At 34.9% G+C, this 22010-nt stretch overlaps 1 protein-coding gene across 1 annotated transcript in view; it reads right to left on the bottom strand.

Annotated features, from left to right (window-relative positions):
• Positions 1–3406: 3406 nt before the first annotated feature.
• The window catches only part of LOC109680290 (PI-PLC X domain-containing protein 3), a 156980-nt gene continuing 138376 nt past the window's right edge, over positions 3407–22010 (bottom strand). Inside the window, exon 3 of the mRNA XM_074077544.1 lies at positions 3407–9978. Within this exon, the coding sequence (XP_073933645.1) occupies positions 9825–9978 (154 nt within the window). The 3' untranslated portion in view covers positions 3407–9824. The remainder of the gene's footprint in view (positions 9979–22010) is intronic.

The raw sequence follows: 22010 nt of genomic DNA, 5'->3' as shown, positions 1-22010 counted from the left end.
CTTGTATGAGCATGACTATTTGAAATTCTGTCAATAAGAATAAAACCTCTGGCATGCAGGATTAAAGTCACTTTGACATAGAGAAGCAGGTCAATACATAGCCCAGGAGCACATCTTCAGATAAGGAGTTTCTGTATGCAAACTGTCAGAGCTGGCTTCACCTTGTAGGATCAAGGGATGCAGTCTTTTGAATCTGCTTTTCAGTCCAGACCTGACTTGACTCTTTTCCTGAGTCCTACTTTGCTCTGAGTCTATCAAAACACTGTTCTGTTTAAATTTCATCTGTACTCTGCTCTTGCACATACCAACTTATGTTATCCTTTGTTGAGATGAATGGTACTTCATCTTCTAGGTGATCTCCTTCATTGTACTGAGTAAATAAATCTGATTTTTATCAGACTACAAGTATGATACTGGTGATTTTAGGTTGACTAGGCTGTAGAAATCAAACAATTTTAGTTATTATAGTCCTCTTCCCTATGAAAATTCCTCCACCCAACATTATTTCATATGTAAAGATCTGGCTACTCTTCATTCCCAAAGTTTATTTGGTGGGGAAGTTGAGAATTTGAAACAATTGTTTTAAACCTGGGATCTGTAGGATACATTCTCAAAGATGGATGCTTGCAACAATGGAATCTGTATTATTGGGAGCTTTACAAAGGCAGAATTTGAGGCTCTATTCCTAGCTCCCCGAATTTGAATCTTCATTTAATGAATATCATGAAGTAACTATATGCATAATAAGTTTTGAGAATTACTGCTCTGGAAAATCCCAGGAGTTTCCATAGGGACCCTAAGGAGAACTTGGAGGCAGGGATTCACTTTTCCCTATAAAAGTCATCCTGTAGTATATCACTTGAAATTTTGACTTTTTTGTGAACATTTAAAGTAAAAAACATTTGAACAAGTACTACTTAAAGCTACATCAATACTTCATAGTGAATGAATTCATAAAGTTGTATGTCAGAAATTAAGTTTTGTTTGAGGTGAATTTAGTGAAGAGGAATCCTACTAAGGAAAACCTGGGTACTCAGACACAAAGATCCCCACTCAATTTTGTCATTTGTCCATCTGTGCTGATAGGGCTTCTGGCAGGAACTGCTGGCCTCTTTAGACCACATAGCCTGGTATCCTAACGTGAATCCAAATAACAGATTGGGATGTTGGGTCTTTCAAGACCTATGTATAGAAGAACCAAGGAACCTACTAGCAAAATGTCCTGAAAGGAAGAAAATCCAAGAAGATAAATTTAATAAACAAGAAATATGTGATCATCAGAGGTGAGTGGTGACTATCTGTCCCCACTCTAAAGATGAGACTGTGTGTGTGTGTGTGTGTATGTGAATGTGTGTGTGTGTGTGTGTGTGTGTGTGTGAGAGAGAGAGAGAGAGAGAGAGAGAGAGAGAGAAACTATCAGAAGATGGAAAGATATTGCCTTTCTTTTTTCATCCTCACCTAACAGTTCTTAGCATGTGAGTGGTGTTTATCAGGCACTTGCTCACAGTTCAATTGAGTCATAATCAGACACAATTTCATTTCATTGTTTCCAAACAAGTTTTGATACCATGCCCTGGGAGTTCAGAAGTAGCTAAGATGTGCCTCTCACCTTTATTGCTTAAGTCAAAGATATTTTACTGTTTAAAATGAAAGAGCACAATTTAGTAATATCTGAGCAGATATGTTGAGGCAAAAGACTTTCTTTTAATTATTTCTCAGAGAAACCCAGGTCAGACATCATATTCCTATGAGAAAAAAAAGTAGGAGTGGAGAATAAGAATTCTGAAAGATGTACATAAGAACTGCCAGCTTTGGAGTTCTCAACCACCTTCCTGTTACCACCACTTAGGACAATAAATTCCACCTTTTAGAATTCAATGTGTTTTTTATGTCGTTCATCTTTGCTTTACAGCCACAAATGTTTCCAGGAAAAATTTCATCCTCAGAATTGAAGGAAATATATGGTAGCAGGTGCCCCAGTGTATTTAGCTTCATTTCTTGCTACCTAATTCCAACACAGCCATTATTATTACTCATTACTAAGGATACACATTGAGGCAATGTTGAAATCTACTACCATGATGTAGTGTTTCTTTTCATCTAAAAAAGTAAAGCCTCCTTCAGTTCCAGAGTGTTTTTACTGCATTGATCCAGGCAGTGTCACCTGTTTTACCCCCTGTGGAGGAGATACTTCTTTACTTGATGAGTCTGCTTACCCGCAATGTAGAAATCACTTGCTGTTATCCAGGTTGGTAAGGTCAGCTCCTGCTGTGCAGTGAAAGCAGTTTCATCTGAAGGGTAGAGGTGAGAGGAGGTGGGAAAAGGGATGGAGACTCTGATTTTGCTGTGTTAGAGCTACAGACACACAGAGGGCCCTGTGCATAGTGGAAGAATTTGAATCAGGCAGCTAGTGAAAATTCACTCTTCAAGTGGATTTTCAAGTTTCCATGACCAACTTATTTTCAATTACACTTATTTTTAGAAATTTTACCTTTCTTCTCAGGTTCTTAGAAATATTCGTGTTTGAACAATTTTTACTACCTGGAGGTATTATTTTGAACACGTCATTATGAACGAATATTTATTTGCTTCTTTAAGGGACAAAATAGTGTTTGCTCAATAGGTGTAGCATGAAACTACTGATGAAGAGGCACTTCATTTTTCTAAGAAAATGCCTTACTATGTTTAGTGGGGAGCCTGCCTCATAGTAGGCAAACATTTACCAAATAAGGCTACAGAAATGTTATGCAAAGGATACATATGTGGAATCATAGCAAGGATTATTTGCAGACAGATGGTACTTCCTAAATACATAAATCATTACAGATTTAGTAAAATAAATCCTCTAATGTCATAAACCTACTAGCATGTACAGCCTTTTGGAGAATTTATTTGCAAGTTCAATACTAAAGATAGTGTTAAACTATAAGCAATATAATGCTTAAATTGTTTATTAAAAAGTGTGATTTGAACCCCAACAGATAAGATTATTTGCTGAAATACAAAAGCATTTCCACTTCTGAAATAATGTGCCATGTATTAGGCATTGTGAGAGTTCAATAAAAGATTTCTTTTGCTGTAAGCTTTTAACTTAAGATGGTATTTATTATGTTAATAAAGTATACTAATTATTATTTCCATGTTGGTAGTGGCCTGATTTGAGATATCAGAAACTAAGTATACTTGACATTAGGGACACCTATCTTTGATATATTCAAAGTACTCATGGCATTTCCTTTATTGGTGGAGCAAGTATTTTTCATGGAGAAAGTCTTAATCTAATTCATACTATTTTTAAAAAGAATTTACTTCCTGAAGTTCTTAATCATGTCCTATAAAAGAGATCCACTTTGGGGCTTATAATGAAGTACTGATGAATAGGAATAATAATAATAAAAAAGAAAGCTATTGGTACCAGGACTTTATTAAGCATTTCACTGGATACAAAGAAACTTTTTTTTTACATTAAGAACACAATTTTATCAAAAATTCACATTTGCTATTCAAACTGTAGGCATGAATTATCTTTATAGCACATTTATTAAAGTATGAATGAACAGATCCTAAAAAGAGAAGGCACAGATCTGTCTCCCTCTGGTGAATTTCTGGTGTCTAATAAAGGAAATGTCACCAGCTCTGCAAATTCCCATCCTTTAGAAATGAAGCAAATCAACACAAGTATGTGCAAGCAGGAATCATGAGATGGAAAAATTGCATTAAGGGATTTGGGTTTTCCTGTACCATTTGTAGGAATTTCAAGAGAGAGATAGCTACCACAAACATTCCAAAACTCCATTCATATTCAGACTGTCAAGGATTCACTGCTGGAACCAGGAGTATTTAAAAATTTGATTTTAGGAATTCCAACATGGTTCTATTCTCTGCAAACTATTTTAGAAGCCAGCTTTACATCTCACTGTTCTTTCCTGGGGTTTCATGGATTTCCAATTCCTTAAAAATGGACTGGCCATTAAAATTTTCTTTAGCAATTCTCTGTCAGGGCTAATTTCTCATTAGTGACCTCATTCTGTCTGTAGCCTGCTACCCAGCTCCCCCTACTGTTTAAAGGAGTTGCTACTACAGGGTTATGTCTATACTTCAGACTGCTCTCTTCTCAGTGAAGAGTTGTTTTCCATGTCAAATTTGTATAATTACATAGATGACTGGCTCTAATCTGATAAAAATAATTTGTAAGGTGTTAGTGTTGGAGGAGAGGATAATGTATTTGTTTGTTGCCTTACTGAAAGAAAAAGGAACTAAATTTTATAACAGGTCCTGGTACTAAGTTAGAAGGCATCATCACTTTCCAAGAGCATTTTAAATATGTGGGTATGATTTTGATTGTCCCAATTACTGGGAAATATTACATAAGGAATTAATATGCACACTCTGTGCCTCAAAACAGTTCAGTGTAGGGAAATATTGAATGTGGTAGAATTAATATAAGAAGATATTTGTTTGATTATTCCATCCATTTTTGAGTTAATTTCCAAAGCATTTGTGGGACCTAGTATGGATGAATACTATGAATACTATGACAACAAATTCTTGTGAGGTGTCTTAACAGGAGTATGGAGGGAGGTAGATCTCACTCCTCGTAGGTAGCCCAAATGAAAAAGATTTGAGATAGTTGACAGATTTAGGGGGGAAATAAACAGTAAATCATTTAAATTTGAATTTTATATAAAAACAATTTTTAGTGTAAGTATATCTGATGAAATATATAGGAAATACTTGGATTAAACATGTTACTGATCCAAAATTTGAATTCCACTGGTGTCCTGTACTTTACTTGACAATCTTAAACATTGGAAGGAAATAGTTGAGGATGAAGGTAACACAAAGGTTAATTAATATTCCATATCCAGATCCCAAGCCCAAGATTACAGGGAGTTTGCTTCAAGCATGCCCACCTATGTAGATCCTTGAATTCGTCATGAGTTTTATGCTGGTAGAGCACATGCAGGGCAGACAGGAGTAGTGTGAGTGCTGCATACTTGTTTATTGAGAAGGGAATCACGTTGGAGCCATCTCATGTTAATGGAGCTTCAATGACTGTCATAGAGCCAAGGTAATTAATCTTACTTCACAAATTTCAAAAGTAATGGTCTGAAGTAATAAATATTCACGGAAAACTTAATGTCAAAATAAAACTAACTTATAACTACAAAGTTCCATATAGGGAAAAGCAACTTTAGGGTGCTCTGACTCGGTAGCTGATGGAAATAAATGTGAATTTTGTTTATTTTTATGGTGATGAAGTTAGTAAATTAATTGGTATTTGATAAGCTTGAAAAGCATAGGTATTCCACAAGTAGGACAGTTTGCTTGAGGAAGCTCAGAGAAGTTTCAAAACATCTCCACTATAAGATTTTTTAAGTGCCATATTTAATAAAAATATAACTTCTGCTTAAATTTTAAATTCAACTTGCAGCAACAAAAACCAAAATATGGCAATAAATTAAGGCTGGTCTTAATGTGCCCTTTTTCTTTAGGATAAGTTTGATTTTTAGAAGATACAATATACTTACACTCACCACTGACAAGCACATAGTTTTGACTCTACAAATATACATTTAGAACTACTAACTACAAAATTGTATCACAAGTGAAATAAAAATTACACAATTTTCAACAGATTCAATCAACACCTTTTACAAATTCTATCATTGTCATCAGGAAAACAATTTGGAGCATTATTTAAAACTGTAGGTATTAAACACAGGAGCCACCAATAAATTATGGCAAATACACATTTACACCACGGTATCACTGAAACCTAGTTGATAAGACTAGAGTGTTTGTAAAATCAAATGCTTTAAAAATCTTGTCTAGCGTATCCTGAGGGACACTGTGCATTATTGTATCTTAGCAATTCAAAATATGAATACATAACCTATGGAGCTCCTGTTTGACTGAGCAACCAAAGGTTAGAAGATTGTGTCATTGAATATTTGTAAAAGTGTAGAACTTAAAAATTAATGAAAACATGCATTTCCTGAGCCTTTCAGTTTTCTAGCCTGTAATCTTAGCAAGTTTGAACTTGAATGAGTGATTCTGCCTAAAAATATGTCAGAACCTCAAAGAACTTAAAACACCTGTAAGTGAAGTTGTGTTTGTATCTGAAATTTATGTTCAAGACCACCTTAGGTTGTCCTTTGTGAACTATAAAGAATAATATAAATAGACTGTTTCTATCAGGTATTTCCTATCTCTCATGGTCTTACTTTTCATGATTTTTTCTCACCTTGAATATTTAAATATTTGGATTGTGATTATGCCTACTAACATAGAAGATACCGATTTTAGGAGTTAAAATTTCAACAGAACCATACTGGATGATGAGGTGCAGTTTCAACTTGTGTGTGTGTGTGTGTGGTGTGTGTGTGTACATATACAGGTGCATCATGCTGATCACTTTATGCTCTAATACATTCACTATTAGGTGGCGCTCCATAAAACGTGAGTTTTCCCAGTATGGCTGAAAGAGAGCATGAGGTCATCATATAGAATATCCTAAGGCTTTTAAAGAATGCACCCTCGTTCTCTGCATTCATGTAACTATGTAGTGATGTGGGAGGCATAAAGGATAATGGCAGGAGAAGTATTTACTATATTTGTCCTTCAAAACTACTAACAGGAAAGTAAACATAAAATAATGCCAGTTGCTGATTTTACCTCATTCTACCCACTCTCGTGATTTCCTACTGTAGATTGAGTAAAAGCTGGATTCTACTTTTGTGTTTTGCTTTGTAGGACTTGTCACAGAAATTCTTAAGAAAAACAAAAAGTCTTAAGTAAATCAAAAAATACACCAAGATGTATCTACTACCATCTTGGGGCCTATTTGTAGCCCTTGTGCTCCTAGATCTTTGGAAAAACAATGACCAGTTAAGACTAAGGAGCATTGGCTTAGGTTAAGTTTTGATTGCATATCACCATTTCTTGATGTAAGACCAACAGCCTGTTCCTTAAGTGTGTTCCAGGGAGAGCCAATGAACAGAACATGATCAAAGGCAACTTCTCACCATTCCCTTTTCCAAGGAATCTCTTTTAGTGGATTTTCTCATGGTTTATTTCTACCTCTGTCCTTTAGAAATTAAGGCAAGTCTATTTACTCTCAGTGCCTGCTATGTAGATATTGTATGTCCATGTAGAAACCATACCATTGGGTTGAAAGTACCTTTTGTCTAACAAGATTTCTGTGTGCATATCAGTAAAAGTGATGAAAAGCTTTCCCAAGTTACGAAACTGCATAGTCTAGTATCATATTTGTTCTTTTCAGCATCCAAATGACAAATATATCAAAGTTAATTCTATGTGAACATTATAGGAAAGCATCTAAATCCAAGAAAACACAACAGTTACCTCTATGCTGTGTTCATTTTTTATTAATAGGTTGAAAGACCTGTTTTTTGTCATATTTATGTTAAATCTGATGTCATTGCACATGTGATTGAGATCCTCCTGAAGGATCAATAATGAATAGTCAGAGAGAAAAAAATCTGCCCCCAAAGTAAATTTATGGAAAATAAATGTCAATTATCAATCAATAATCTTTAAAAGGATACATAGTCAGTTTTACATGAAAAACAGGTGAAAAATCTAGCAAGACAATAAAACTGCAAAGGAAAGGAAAGTGAAAAGAACTCTATTTTGTAAATATTTGTGTCCTAAACTTTATTTTTCCTATAGTGCCAAGGATTAAACACAGGACTAACCTATAATATTGTTACAAAAATATTTTAATGTGATAAGTTACTCTATTTAAAAATATTTTATCACTCATTTTCATACATAGCTAAGGACCTTTATCTTAAAATTAAATTATTTAATGTTATATAATGTTTTTATTTCAAAAGAATTGCATGGTGCCTGTCTATAATCTGTGTGCTAGTTTACATTTGCATCTATCTGCCTGCACAGGAGTGGGTATCTACTGGTATGTATAGCAAATACAACTGGAGTGTAGAAACATATCTATTGTGTGCATATGCAGTCTAGTGTTTGGTCTACAAAGGTACTACATTTTTTCATGAACACTCTGTTCAGTATAAAAATTTCTATTCTCTCTGAAGTTGCTATTTTTTTTTGGTGGTATTAGGGTTTGATCTCAGGGATTTGTGCTTGCTAGGCAGGCACTCTTTACCAGTTGAGCCACACCTCCAGCTTCTGCAGTTGCTATTAAGTATGACTTACTGATAATGAACTCTTTAATTTTTTATAATCTTGAAATCAATTCCCTTATCTAGACTAAAATATTAAGTCATATGTCCTCTATTTAAATTAATTAAAAGCTGAAGGCATGATTTTATTTCTATATGGACCCAATTTGCAGGGAGCTGCATTGTCCCAGAAAACTACAGTGGTATGGTTATTTCTAAATATGGAGATAAAATAGCTTGTAATTTTAAGAATATCAGCAAATTTTATGGATTGTTACAAATGCTTCACAGCATTCTTGTGATGCACATGCAGAGGGGTATTGTGCTCTTTTTAAAATTGTTTGGGGTTATCAAGTATTATAAAGACAATAAGGAAGATGCAATACTCAGAATTATGTTACTGTTTTTTTCCCTCTGGATTGGATTATCAAAAGTTAGACCACAGAAACTTTGTGTGACACTTCTGTCCCTCTGCCTTAATCTTAACTCTGGAGGAGGATGGAAACCAGAAGTGATGAGCTGGTGCCAACATTAAGTAAATCTGCCAAGATCACACATACTTCAAAAATTTTCTAGAATTTTATGGATCCTTGTGATTTCATTGACACAGCTTCAAAAACATTGCTATAACTCCTGCTACTTCCCTTCCTCTTTCCTCCCTTCAATTCCCTTCAAGAACTGAAGGTTCTTAAAAAATATTCCTCAAGATCTGGAATTTAGAACTATGTATTTGGAAATTCAAATTTGGTAGGAAAGTTTGCAAGGTCTATCATTTATTTGTTTTTTCTTCCCCATTTTTTAAAAAAAATCATTAAGAGGCTTTTGAGAGTGTTCTAAGTGTTTTTAAAAAATTTTGACACACTTGTTATAACTTAGTATTTACTGGACATTTACAGGTCATGATTGTTTAAGAGTTTGCTGAATTAAAATGTCATCCATCTACCCCACACTGCACTCTTCACTTTCATTATGGAATTGGCACTCATAGTCCTTCCCAAAAGAGATTCTAAGCTATAGTGATAGCTGCCTTACACAGAAATACTATAAGACACTACTGTTTTCATATAAACAAAATCAATGATTATGATCTCCCTTGTTACTGACACAGGGAAGTTGATTTGATGCATATTTTTATGACAAAAAGCTAGCTATGATTGCCCAATTGCACATGACTACAGAATATTATATCAAGTCCCACAAAACAAATGAATTTTAGCACAACAATGTAATACACATTATGTTGGGCATTCAATTGTTTTAGACCAATACAGCATCTGATTAGGAGGAACAAGTGAGAGAGTGGGAAGGTTGGAGGGGATAGACCATATAGGAGCCCTAGGTCAAAATTAGAAAATGCAATCAAGTAAACACTCATGAGTTATACGTTACAAAGACTAATTTTGAAAAACAAATTCACTGTTCTTTTTATTCCTAACACTAGAAGTAGATTTTGCTCATCAAATAGGAAATGAAATATTTATAGTAATGCAGAGTATGATTATAATCACTGAAGAAATGATTTCCCCCTTTTTCCCACCCACTACCAGCCCTAATCCCATCAGAGACTCAGTGGAACGGGAAGATCAGAATGTTTGTAGATAATATGCATAATACAATGAATCGTCTCTATCTTATTCATGAATACTCCAAATAACATTATCAAGTGTTTGCTTCTCCTTCATCAAAGACATAGTTGAGCTTTATGACAGTGCTGATAAAATCACCAAGTTCTACAAAATCAGCGGTCACAATATTGATGCCACTTTCTCCAGGCTTCTGTGTGCGGACCCACTGCATCATGGAAGGAAGAGCTCTGAGAAAGGAAAGAAAAAGAAAAGTCATAGATGGCAAGGTTTTATCATCCAAGCTCTATATTCTCAGGCTTCCTTTTATTTTTCTGATTCATTAAAATAAATGTTCTCAACATAGGGACAGAAGGTGAAAAAGATCAAGAAGACAATGGTGACTTATTAACCTTTGAAGAAACTCTGTACAACAGATACTTACCATATTGATCCATGTTAGACTCTTCATTTTTGGAGATCTTGGATACTGGGATAGTTTATAATAAAGCTTGCATTTGTATTCTAACTTTGCATGGTGCAATTTTACACCCTACAAAGCTATGGGGTGGTGAAGTGAGAGATTTTTGTTTACACTTAGCAAAAATTTATTATGAATCCACCATTTGCAGGAAATGTGTTAAGATGTTGTGAATAGAAACAACAATAAGCATCCTTGCTTTCAAAAGTTCATGATTTACAGGTAGACAAGGAAGAAAATTGCAATATAGTTCAATCAGGGCTCATTGTTTCAAATTCATTTGCTAAGCACCTACTTCCCATTGTAAGCACTTGGAACATTCAAGAAAATTGAACAGATAAAAAGTATCTCCTCCTTTTAAAATTACCATATTGTCATTGTACTTGAGGTACATTGTGACATTTATAAAAGTTCTTACAAAGTATCAGTCTAATTCACCCCCTCCATTCTTGTCCTTTGTATCCCTCTCCTGGAATAGTTTTAACAGGTCTCGTTTTCCCATTTTCATACATAATATGTCCACCATATTCACCTCCTTCACCCTTTCCTTACATCCTCCCACCTTCCACTAGTACCAACCACTGGATAGGACCCGTTTTCCTTCCTGTTCTTTATTTTTGAACAAACACATTTTTGTTTGTTTATGATAGCTTTATAGGGAGTTTCACTGTGACATTTCCATGTGTATATGTATTATAACCTGAATTGGTACATGCCCTCTATTTTTCTCCTTTCTACCTTAGTCCCATTCTTATGATGATTTCAACAGGTTTAAAAATTTATTCATTTTTGTATAGAAAGTATAGAAAGATATCAGTCATATTCACCTTCTTAACTTCCTCCCTTTAGCTCCCTCTTCTGTTAGTGAACTCCCCTTATTGTGACTTGTTTTTTATATTACTTGTATTTGCATATTATCTCCTTTTATAAACTTACAATTTCATACAGAAAGAGAACATAGATGAGAATCATAAGTAAATTATATAGTTTAACAAGAGGAAATAAGTACCATAAAATGGAACAAAGAAATGAGGATTGGTAATATCACCTGAAAAAGAGCAGTAGAGATGCAACCTAAAATAAGGTTATTTAGTTGGTCTCATTGACAAGGGAACATTTGTGCAAAGACTCAAAAAAAAAATACTGAAAGCTATTAACCAGGAGCATGTTATAACTAGATTTGTGACTTAGAGACAAGAGTTCATCTTCAGGGTAGAGAAATAAATAAAAGACTGAAAGTCTAGGGGTAGGAATAACAATTAAAGGAATTAGACCAATCAGGAAAATTTTCCAATTTTCCAAATCAGAAAAGGAGAAGTTAAATTTTTACTTCTTCAGATGACATGATCTTAAGTTCAGAAAATAACGAAGACTCCATTGAAAATATTAGAACTAATAAACAAATTCTGTAAAAGTTGCATGGTACAAAATCAGCATAAAAAATTTAGTAGTATTGCTATACATTATTAACAAATCATCTGAAAAAAGATCAATAAAGCAATCCTATTTCCAATAGCTACAAAAATACATAGGAATAAATTTAACCAAAGAAGTGAAAGTTCTCTATAATGAAAACTGTAAAAATATTAATGAAAGAAATTGAAAAGCACACACCCACATACACATTTACACAAAAATACGCACACGCACACACATACATACATATACACATGCATACAAACATACACAAATACATGCATATAAACATACACCACACACACACACAAATACACGCACACACACAATACACACTCACACACACACACATTCACTCACACACAAACACATACAAATACACACACATGCACATAAACACACTCACACATACACACACATTCACACACACAAACACACAAATACACATACACATGCACACAATACACACTTAAACATAGAGGTCAAAGGCTGGGCACAGTGGCACATGCCTGTAATCCTAGCTATTCAAGAGGTAGAGATCAGGAGGAGCACAGTATGTGTGTGAGGATACTCACACAAATACACACACATACATACATACACAAAGGAAAAAAGTTCCATGCTCACAGAATGGGAAAATAAATGCTATTAAAACGTCTGTATCACCTAAGGAGATGTACATATTTAATGCACTCTCTATCAAAATACCAATGACATTCTTTAAAGAACTAGAAAAATTTCTAAAATTCTAAAAATACACACACACACATACACACACCCCTCCCAAGTAGCAAAGCAATTTTGATGAAAAAGAACAAAGAAGGAAGGGTTACGCTACTTGACTTTAAAATATACTACAAAGGTGCAGTAATCAAAGCAGCAAGGTAGTGACAAAACAACAAGACATACAGACCAATGAAACAGAATAAAAAGCCAAGAATTAAACTCGTGCTTCTACAGTCAATTGATTCTCATAAAAAAATGTGCTAAGACAATGCATTGGACAAAAGACAGTCTTTACAATAAGTAGTATTGGGACAATTGGATATCCCTATTCAGAAGAATGAAGCTAGATTTCTCTCTCTCTCTCTCTCTCTCTCTCTCTCTCTCTCTCTCTCTCTCTCGGTCTCTCTTGCTCTCTCTGTCTCTCTCTTGCTCTCACTCTCTCTCTCTCTCTCTCTCTCTTTCGGTGATATTGGGGCTTGAATTCAGGGCCTTTTCACTTGCTAGGCAAGCGTTCTCTCACTTGAGCTATATGCTCTGGCTGTCTTTTGCTTTACGTTAGTTTTCAGATAGGGTTTCACATTTTGCCTGGGGTCAGCCTCAGACCATGATTCTCTTAGATTCTCTTACCTATGCCTCCAGCATAGCTGGAATTATAGACATACATCATCATGCCTGGCTTATTTTGTTGAGATGGGTTATTGCAAACTTTTTGCCAGGGCTTAGTTCAAACTGTGACCTACCTGATCTCCACCTCTTGAGTAGCTAGGATTACAGGCATGCACCACTGTGCCCAACCTTTGACCATTATCTCTCATCAGTTTCAAAAATTAATTCAAGATGGATTAAAGATCTAAATATAAGACTTATGAAACTATTAGAAAAAAAGGAGAAACGATTCAAGACATTGAAATAAATACTGGTTTTTTTTTAATGAAAATAAGATTACTTTCTTGATTTCTTTTCCAGAAGCAAAAATAAATAAATGGGACTACATCAAACTAAAAATCTATACAACTAAGAAAACAATCAATACAACATGGAGACAACCTATGAAATGAGAGAAAAATATTTCCAATATTTACAAACAATAAATCAGACAAGGATTAATATCCAAAATACATAAGGAACACAAATGAATAATGAATAAAAGAAAATAAAACAAGAAATGGATGATAGATTTAATAATGTATGTCTTTCAGCAAGACATAAAGGGCTGGATATGGTGGTAAATCCTGGTAATCCCAACTACTCAGCAAGAGGGGTAGGGGGATCACAGTCTGAGGCCAGGCAGGACATATTTAGCATGAGATCCTATCTAGAAACAAAGTAAAAGCAAGAAGATTGGGGGGGGGTGGCTCAAATGGCAGAGCCTTGCCTAGCAAGCATGAGGTCCTGAGTTCAATCCCCAGAACACTCTCCATCCAAGAAAAAGTATACAAATGGCTGATGGTTATAAGAAAAAATCCTCAACATCACTAAGTATCAGGGAAATGCATATCAAAATCATAATGAGATATCGCTTCACTCCATTAGCATGGTTATTATTACAAAGACATGGACTGTGGTGAGCTCAGTTATAGAGTACTTGCCTAGCATATGCCATGCTCTGAATTCAATCTCAAGGATTGAGATTGAATATACATGCATGCACACACACACACACACACACACACACACACACACACACACACGAAAATGAGTGCTGATGGGGATATAGAGAAAAGAGAACTCTTGTATTCTGTTGGTGGGAATGTAAATTTGTACAACAGTTACAGAAAACAGTATAAAGTGTCCTCAAAAAAGTTAAAATAGAACTATCATATGATCCAACAATACTATTACTAGACATATTTCTAAAACAATGAAATTGCTATACCAAAGACACATCCGAATTCACATATTTACTGCAGCACTATTTATATAAATCAAGAAATAGAAACAAACTAAATGTCCATCAACAGATAAATGAATAAATAAAATATTATATGTTAAAATACTATCAAGCTACAAAAGACAATGCAGTCCTGCAATTTGTAAGAACATGAATGAAACTGGAAGTCATTATGCTAAATGAAGTAGTCCAGGTGCAGAAAAATAGGTACTCTTTCCACTCATATGTGGAATCTTAAAAAGTTCATCTCATAGGAATTGAGAGTAGAATAATGGTTACCAGAGGCTGAGAAAAACACTTGGTTGGGGGCATAAAAGGTTGATCTTATCTAACTTGCAGTTAGATAAGAGAAAGAAGTTCTGGTGTTCTCTTGCAGAGTAGCGTGACTGTGGAAGGACACAATTGCTTCTAAAAGAGCATAACATGGATCTAAAAGGCTCAGTGCCTTCAGAAAATAGACTGACAAGTGGGGAAATTGGTTCTTACAAAACGGTTTCAGAAAAGAATTCTATCTAAAATGAAAAATGTGGATCCCTGGAGCATAGACCCAAGTGTATTTAAGTTTATCAGAAACACAGATGCTGTAGCAATGTGTGTGCAGCCACTCAAGTTGGAATACCATGACTTTCTCTTTTGGACTTGCTCAAGCAAATGTAGTAGATATGTCATGAATACAGCATCATCCTTGAATTTTAGAGAAGGCAGATGTTGTTTGGTAAGAATATTACAAGTGCATTTCCTGGGAAGAATGCTTTTACAATGACTTTGAGAGGTGAGAGGCAGAGTAGGTAAGAGTGATGCTGAGGCCAGTACTGATTCTGTATTCACCTTAACTGAGTAGCTTGCGCACCAGATCCCTTGGGTTCTGGGTCATTGGAGGATCCTGAGCAACAAAATCCTCATCACTGAACCATGCTCAATGAAGAAATAGTACTGTGAGATTTCAATTTCTGGGCTCGAATTTAGAACTGTTATCCTCATGGAGAACAGTTGGGAGAACACAAGATGCTCTTTTCTGTTTCTCTATAAAATTGATTGCTTTGAAGATTGATGAAACATTCCTCTGGAATAGGTTTTATTTCTCAGATAAAACATGAGCATTACACTTAAAATATCAGTCCAGTGAGTCATGGGAATATTTTTATTTTCTGTGTAGACATACTTTCCTAAAGTCAATATGATACCAAAGACAACACAAGCAATTATGCCAAATTGATTCTCATATACTCAGACAGTCATAAGTAGAATTATGTTAAGCAAAAAGACTCACTATACTGGGTTAAAACTAGCAAAAGCCACTAAATATTGATTTGGAGTAGCATTTCCACCCCTTTTCATAATTACTCTTTAAGAAGCCTTTTGAGTATTTTTTCTTATTTGACTTCCTCCTGCATGCCATTTTAATAATATAGACAGATTGCATATCTATCATCTATCTTATCTATCTATTCATCAGTCATCTGTCATCATCTATCTGTGCTCATACTCCTTGTATACCTATGATATATAATTAAATGTCTAATTTTTTCCCATGAACCAATTTTTGTCCCCTTGGGAACAGCATTGGCATTCAGACTTTAAGATTTACAGTCATTTGGCAAGTTCATAATTTTTCTTCGTGTTGAATGGATAATTAGAATGAATGTCCAAATCTATTCTGATAGTAATAAAACACCACTAATATAACAGTTTTCATGATTTTAGTTAGTTGAGGTCTGCTGTAACAAACCTGGGCAGCATCTAAACAACAGAAATATATTTTTCTCAGTTCTGGGGGCTGGAAAGTCCAAGATTAAGGTATTGGTATTTTCACTGTCTGGGGGCACCTTTCCTCATTTATAGATGGCACTTCCATAAAGGGAAGGGCAAACTCCAGACTCCACCCTCATGCTCTCATCCCCTCCTGAAGGCCTCATCTATTAATCTAACACCTTGGAGTTTAGAATTTTATCATGTGAATATTTAGTAGAAACAAAATTTAGATCTTAGTGAAGACAAACTTATTAAATATTAATTTTTATTTATTTACTTATTTATTTTGTTACTGGGGATTGACCCAAGGTCTCACATATCCTAGCCAAGTGCTGTACCACATGACCTATGCCTCCAGCCTTTTTCTAGGGGGTGTTGCATTGAACTTGCAATCCTCCTGTCTCTGCCTCCTGAGTTGGGAATAGAGGTGTGTAAGACCACATCTGGCCTGAACTTCAATTGAAAAGCTATTTTCCCACCCTTCCACTATATGAAATAGTATTCCTCCAGTAATGTTTTTTGGCCTAATTTCTGGCTAACCTTCAAGATTTGGCTCAGGTGTTATCTCAGTCCTTCCCATCCAAATCTAGATGAAGAACCATTTTCTTTATGCTCCTTAAGCTTAGTTCTATGAGTGCACATAGCACACTGCTTGACATTATCCATTTCCATTCCCATTTCTATCAGCACTGTATACTTTTTAAAAACCTCATATCATAGCCATCAATATATCCTTGTACCTACAGCATTCCCTGGAACTCAAAAGGAAAAAGCACATTTGTTGGATTTAAATGTTGAAAACTAGAAATGCTAGGCTCAGATGTTTCAAAGCCAACAAACTCAAGTAAACCAGTCATGACAGTAACAATATGGTACAACAGATGTGGCACAGGATTCTACTAGGACATAGTAGATAAAATAATTCATTTTACTTAGGAAAAATAAGGAGAAATTTGAGGAACAAATTTACAAAACAGGGGACTTTAGAACTTGGTCATGAGCAAGTAGGATGCAGGAAGAAAGCATTCCAAAGAAAGCTAAAGGAAGCATCTCGAGAAAAGGAAAAAACTTTTGCCAAAGGACATGGGTTAGAAATAGTTGATAAAGTTAGGGAGGACAAGACGGCAGGAGAGTAGGGACATAGGGTGAAGGAGATTGGCTGAAGTGGGGAAAAAGTAGGAAATGGAGTTTGGCCAGATTGTTAAGGGCCTCATTTCACACACTATGGAGTCTGAGCTTCTGTGCTGCTTAATTATAGGTTTGTCATTTACTTTTTCCAATTAAAAAAGCTTGTGATTTTCCCATGGCAAAGAATGTAATACTAATTCCATCCAAAGTCTTCCATCTAATGTGAGTGAAATTTGTATAATTTTCAATATGGCTAAAGAGTTCATTGTGCCCTTTTGTAACTTCTCAGATTGCTATGGGATCCAAAAAAGTCTTCCTTCATTCATATTAATCCTACTTTTCTTATAGCCAGAAGTTACTAATGGGAATTTGAATAGCATTCACTAGTATAACAAAGGAAAACATTTCTAAGTGAAGTTATGTAATCTAATGATATTATTAAATTCCCTTTGATTCATATTAATATTTTAGCATTTATTTATAGAATTGTCTGACATAGAAAGATGTGCTTACTCAAATACTATGTTATAAATGCCTCCTCCCATTTAATTTGTTTTCATTAAATGCTGAATTTATAGTGTGAATTTAATCTTTGTTTACTTGAAAACTATATGTCTACTAGGAGAATCACTTAAATAAAATTTTTAAAGTATTGCACTCTTGTCAAGTCTGGAGAAACACGTTTTATTCACATCTCAGTTCCATCCTTTATTATAATGAGCAGGCTAACAATGAGGATTTACATAGGGCATGTAAAGTGGTTAGAAGAGTGCTTGTCTCTCTGTACTGGTATTAATTAACATCCACTGACTAATAACCTGCATAATTCCCTGACCTAGAGTCTCAGAGTCTGAAGGCAGGATGATAGCAGGGGATTCTGAGAGCTGGGGACCAAATCTGAGGCCTAATATAGTTGTAATATAAAAACGAACCTGTAGGATTGCTTTCAGATGTTCACAATTCCAAAGGCAGAAAGGAGGAGGAGCATGTCCTGGTGCTGTCAGACAAGACTGATGATGAGGCTTTTGATGAATATCCTCAGAAGAACTTATTTTCCTGGGTACATACTTGTGCCAAACATCTGAGTATGCTATTCCCATCACAGATTCTAAATAAATTTCATGAGAAAGCAGAGCCCAAACTTTGCAAATGAATCCTCAAAGCCCTTCTCCAGAATGTGATATTTTCCTGAGGAAAGTCACCCCCAAACAGATTGCAGGCTCCATAAAAGAGAAACAAGGAAGTATACCAGAATCAGAAAACGGCTCTCCTCCAAGAAAGAGGACAGGAGGGATGAGGGAGATGTGGGAGCCAGAGTCTTCTTATGTGCTGGCTTTGATAATTGGTTTTGAAAAGATTTAAAGGAAAAGATTTAGGAGTTGCAAATGCTGAGAGCAGTTCTTTTCCAAGTCTTACTATTGAATTCTGTAACTGAATTTAATTCTGAACTTATTCATTCAGAACGTGCTGACCTTGACTAATAAATTGATGTCAATGTCCTCTTTAGAATGTTTCAATCACATCCCAGTGCTTTGAAGGTAAAGGTAAAAATCTTTACCCAACTACACAGTGCTTCGAACAAGGGCTGTTAGAGACTCTTCTAGGTTCATAACTTCTCACTGTCCCTCAGTGAATTTTACCATATTGTCTGCCTTACGTATCCTGACTGGACTATTTTTTCCTTTGATAACTTTCTGTTTTTTTTTTTTTTATTATTGTTATTGTGTGTGGGAAGGGATGTCTTACCTTCCCTGGCCAACTTACTCATCTTGGACAACTCACTAATCTTTCAGGTGAAAGTTTAAATGACATTTCTTCAAAACCACAGTCAAAATGGCAATTGTATTTATGTGTTTGATCAATGTCTATTTCCCCAACTAAGCTGTAAGTTCTTTTTGAGGACAAGAATTTTCTGTGTTCTCACTGTTGTGTTCTTGGTGCTTGCACAGGACCTGACATGGACTAAGCACTCAGTAAATATTTGCTGAACAAATGTTTTACTCTTAGATTTTACTTTTAGAACCCCATGATCTAATTTTAGAAATGTAGACAGTAACATAATTCATGAGGATGCTACTTAGTTTACCTCATGCTGGCTAATGCCACAGATTTTAGTTTGTGAATTTTCTGCTCTTTTGTACAATAAAAGTGTCTTTTTTAAAAATTAATTTAAAAAACTTTAAGTTTTTACATTTAACAAGTCTTGACTCCAAGTTTTCAAATTGACCAATCAGTTTATAAAGTGTCTTACCCTACATTACACACTGAATGTCATGTGCTTCTGCATTAATTATAATGACTAGCAGTAGTCATCATTGGCCTTATAAAAATAAAATTCATTACAATTAAATTTATTTAATTAATCAAATTAGAATACTTATTATATATTATCATCATTAACTGTAAATTTTACTAATTTAATAATTAGAATAGAACTAGTCTGAAATTTATTTTGAACCCCTGTGAAATTCATACTCATGTGTGTGTTTATAATACTTTTTTTACAACTATAATTTTATATAGTCTTTACTCATCTAAACTATTGCATTTTATAGTTATGGCTGAACAATTGTGTATATTAAAATAGTTGTGCCTCATGATAAAAGCGAGAGCACACAAGGGAAGGGTGAGGATAGGTAAGACACCTAAAAAACTAGCTAGCATTTGTTGCCCTTAATGCAGAGAAACTAAAGCAGATACCTTAAAGCAACTGAGGCCAATAGGAAAAGGGGACCAGGAACTAGAGAAAAGGTTAGATTAAAAAGAATTAACCTAGAAGGTAACACCCACGCACAGGAAATCAATGTGAGTCAATGCCCTGTATAGCTATTCTTATCTCAACCAGCAAAACCCCTTGTTCCTTCCTATTATTGCTTATACTCTCTCTACAACAAAATTAGAGATAAGGGCAAAATAGTTTCTGCTGGGTATTGAGGGGGGGAGCGGGAGGGGGTGGAGTGGGTGGTAAGGGAGGGGGTGGGGGCAGGGGGGAGAAATAAACCAAGCCTTGTATGCACATATGAATAATAAAAGAAAAATGAAAAAAAAAAAAATAAATAAATAAAATAAAATAAAATAGTGTGCCTTTTAGTGAATTTTATTTAAATGTATTGAATTTTTGAAATTTTTACTTATTGAATTAAGTATAATTTCTTAAATCAATTCATTAATTTTTACAGATTTCTTTGATGTACTTAAGGATAAGGATTACTACGAAGATGTCAGTGTCTTGCTACTGCCTGTCCCAAAATCAGGCTCCCCTACAACTGGAGCCCTCACTGATCAGCAGAGTTTTAAATAATAATGCCAAGCTTTCTTTCTCTGAGCAGTGAGTTTGTGCAAGATCAATTAAAGTCAAATCTGCAGTTTTCGAAATGTGATGTCTTTTCAATCAGCCAATTGTTAAAAGTTTGGAAATTTCACTTAAAATGTAAAGAAGAAAAAGACAAAATGAAAAGACACTCATGCACCAAAGCCTACAGTCATAAATGACAGGGGCTTTGCATTTGCTTGTTTAAACAATTGTGGGGGCTTCGAAAATAACCTTAGGTAGACAGGTATGTCTCATAAACCTTAAAGTCCATAAACATAAAACTTATCATATATACTTTTTGCTAGAAGCAGAATGTCTAATTTATGCCTGATGAAATAGCTCATTTTCTTAAAAAATATTTTTTCTAAAACTTGTACTCAGAGAACAAATTAAGTCATATGAATTATCTGTAAAAGAATGCCGTAACAAGCAACTCTTGTGATTTTAGATTTAGGCTGTTTCCTGAATAGGGCTAACATTCTCCTAAGTCTTTCTGTGTCCTTCACTATTAACTTTCAGAACTAAATTGCTATAATTGTTTAGTAGTAAACAGAAAATAATTAAAGGCACTGCTAAACATATGGTTAATCTGAACTTCTCCCCACTGTGGCTATGGAAGCAAGAAAGTCCTTTCTCTTCCGCTTTTCCAGATTTTCTGCTAAAATAAAATTCAAGCTCTATTTGTATCTTGAGAAAGATATTTCTAGTCAACAAATACAGTCAACCTTCTGTAACCCCCTAGTGAAGTCTCAGCTGAGGACTCAACCTAGAATAAAAATATTTGAAAAGAAAATTGCTTCTGTACTGAACACATAGATGTTTTTCTTGTCATATTCCTTAACCAGTATAGTATTAAAACCACTTGCATAGCAGTTACATTGTATCTAGTATTATGAGTTAAAGTGTATGAGAGGATATGCATAGATTGTATACAAATATTATGCATTTTATAGAGGGGATGGTGTGTCCACAAATTTGGGTATCCACAGGGGTCTTGGAACCAATTCCCTATGGATGTAGAGGGACACCTCTATTTATAATGGGATAAAGATTATTCTATGTGTACCTCAGACAAGTTGGTGGTGAAAAACAAACACAACCCTTGCTCCAACAGTACATACAACTTTGTAGGAGGGAAATAAATTTATTTTAAAACCAACAAACAAAAGCTATCACATTAACTGGTGTTAAAAAACGAGAGAGAAATTTGGGTTCAGATTGCAAACTAATGGGTTTTATTTATAATCTTACAAAAATTATACAATTTCAATTTCCTACAGTTGTAGAATTAGGAATAATAATACCTTTAGGTTACTCTGAGGATCAAATAACACCCCCCCACACACACACACACACTCAGGTGATGACATCTATGACAGTTTTATTCAAATGTGGTCCAGGTTTGTCCAAAGCTTCTCAGTCATAGCCTTGACTGCAGACATGTTCTGGGCATGTCTGCATGCATGCGGACACAAAAGCAGCTGCACCTTAGAAATACAGGGACAACGGGGACTGATGAAGCCTTACTCTCATCCTAACTTATTAGTAGCTTAGTTATCCAAGGGGAAAAGTCACA

This window comes from Castor canadensis, chromosome 6, assembly GCF_047511655.1.
Source record: "Castor canadensis chromosome 6, mCasCan1.hap1v2, whole genome shotgun sequence".
NCBI lineage: Eukaryota > Metazoa > Chordata > Mammalia > Rodentia > Castoridae > Castor > Castor canadensis.
Note: the sequence above shows the minus strand (reverse complement) of the source record. Positions and strands in the feature narration are given on the sequence as shown.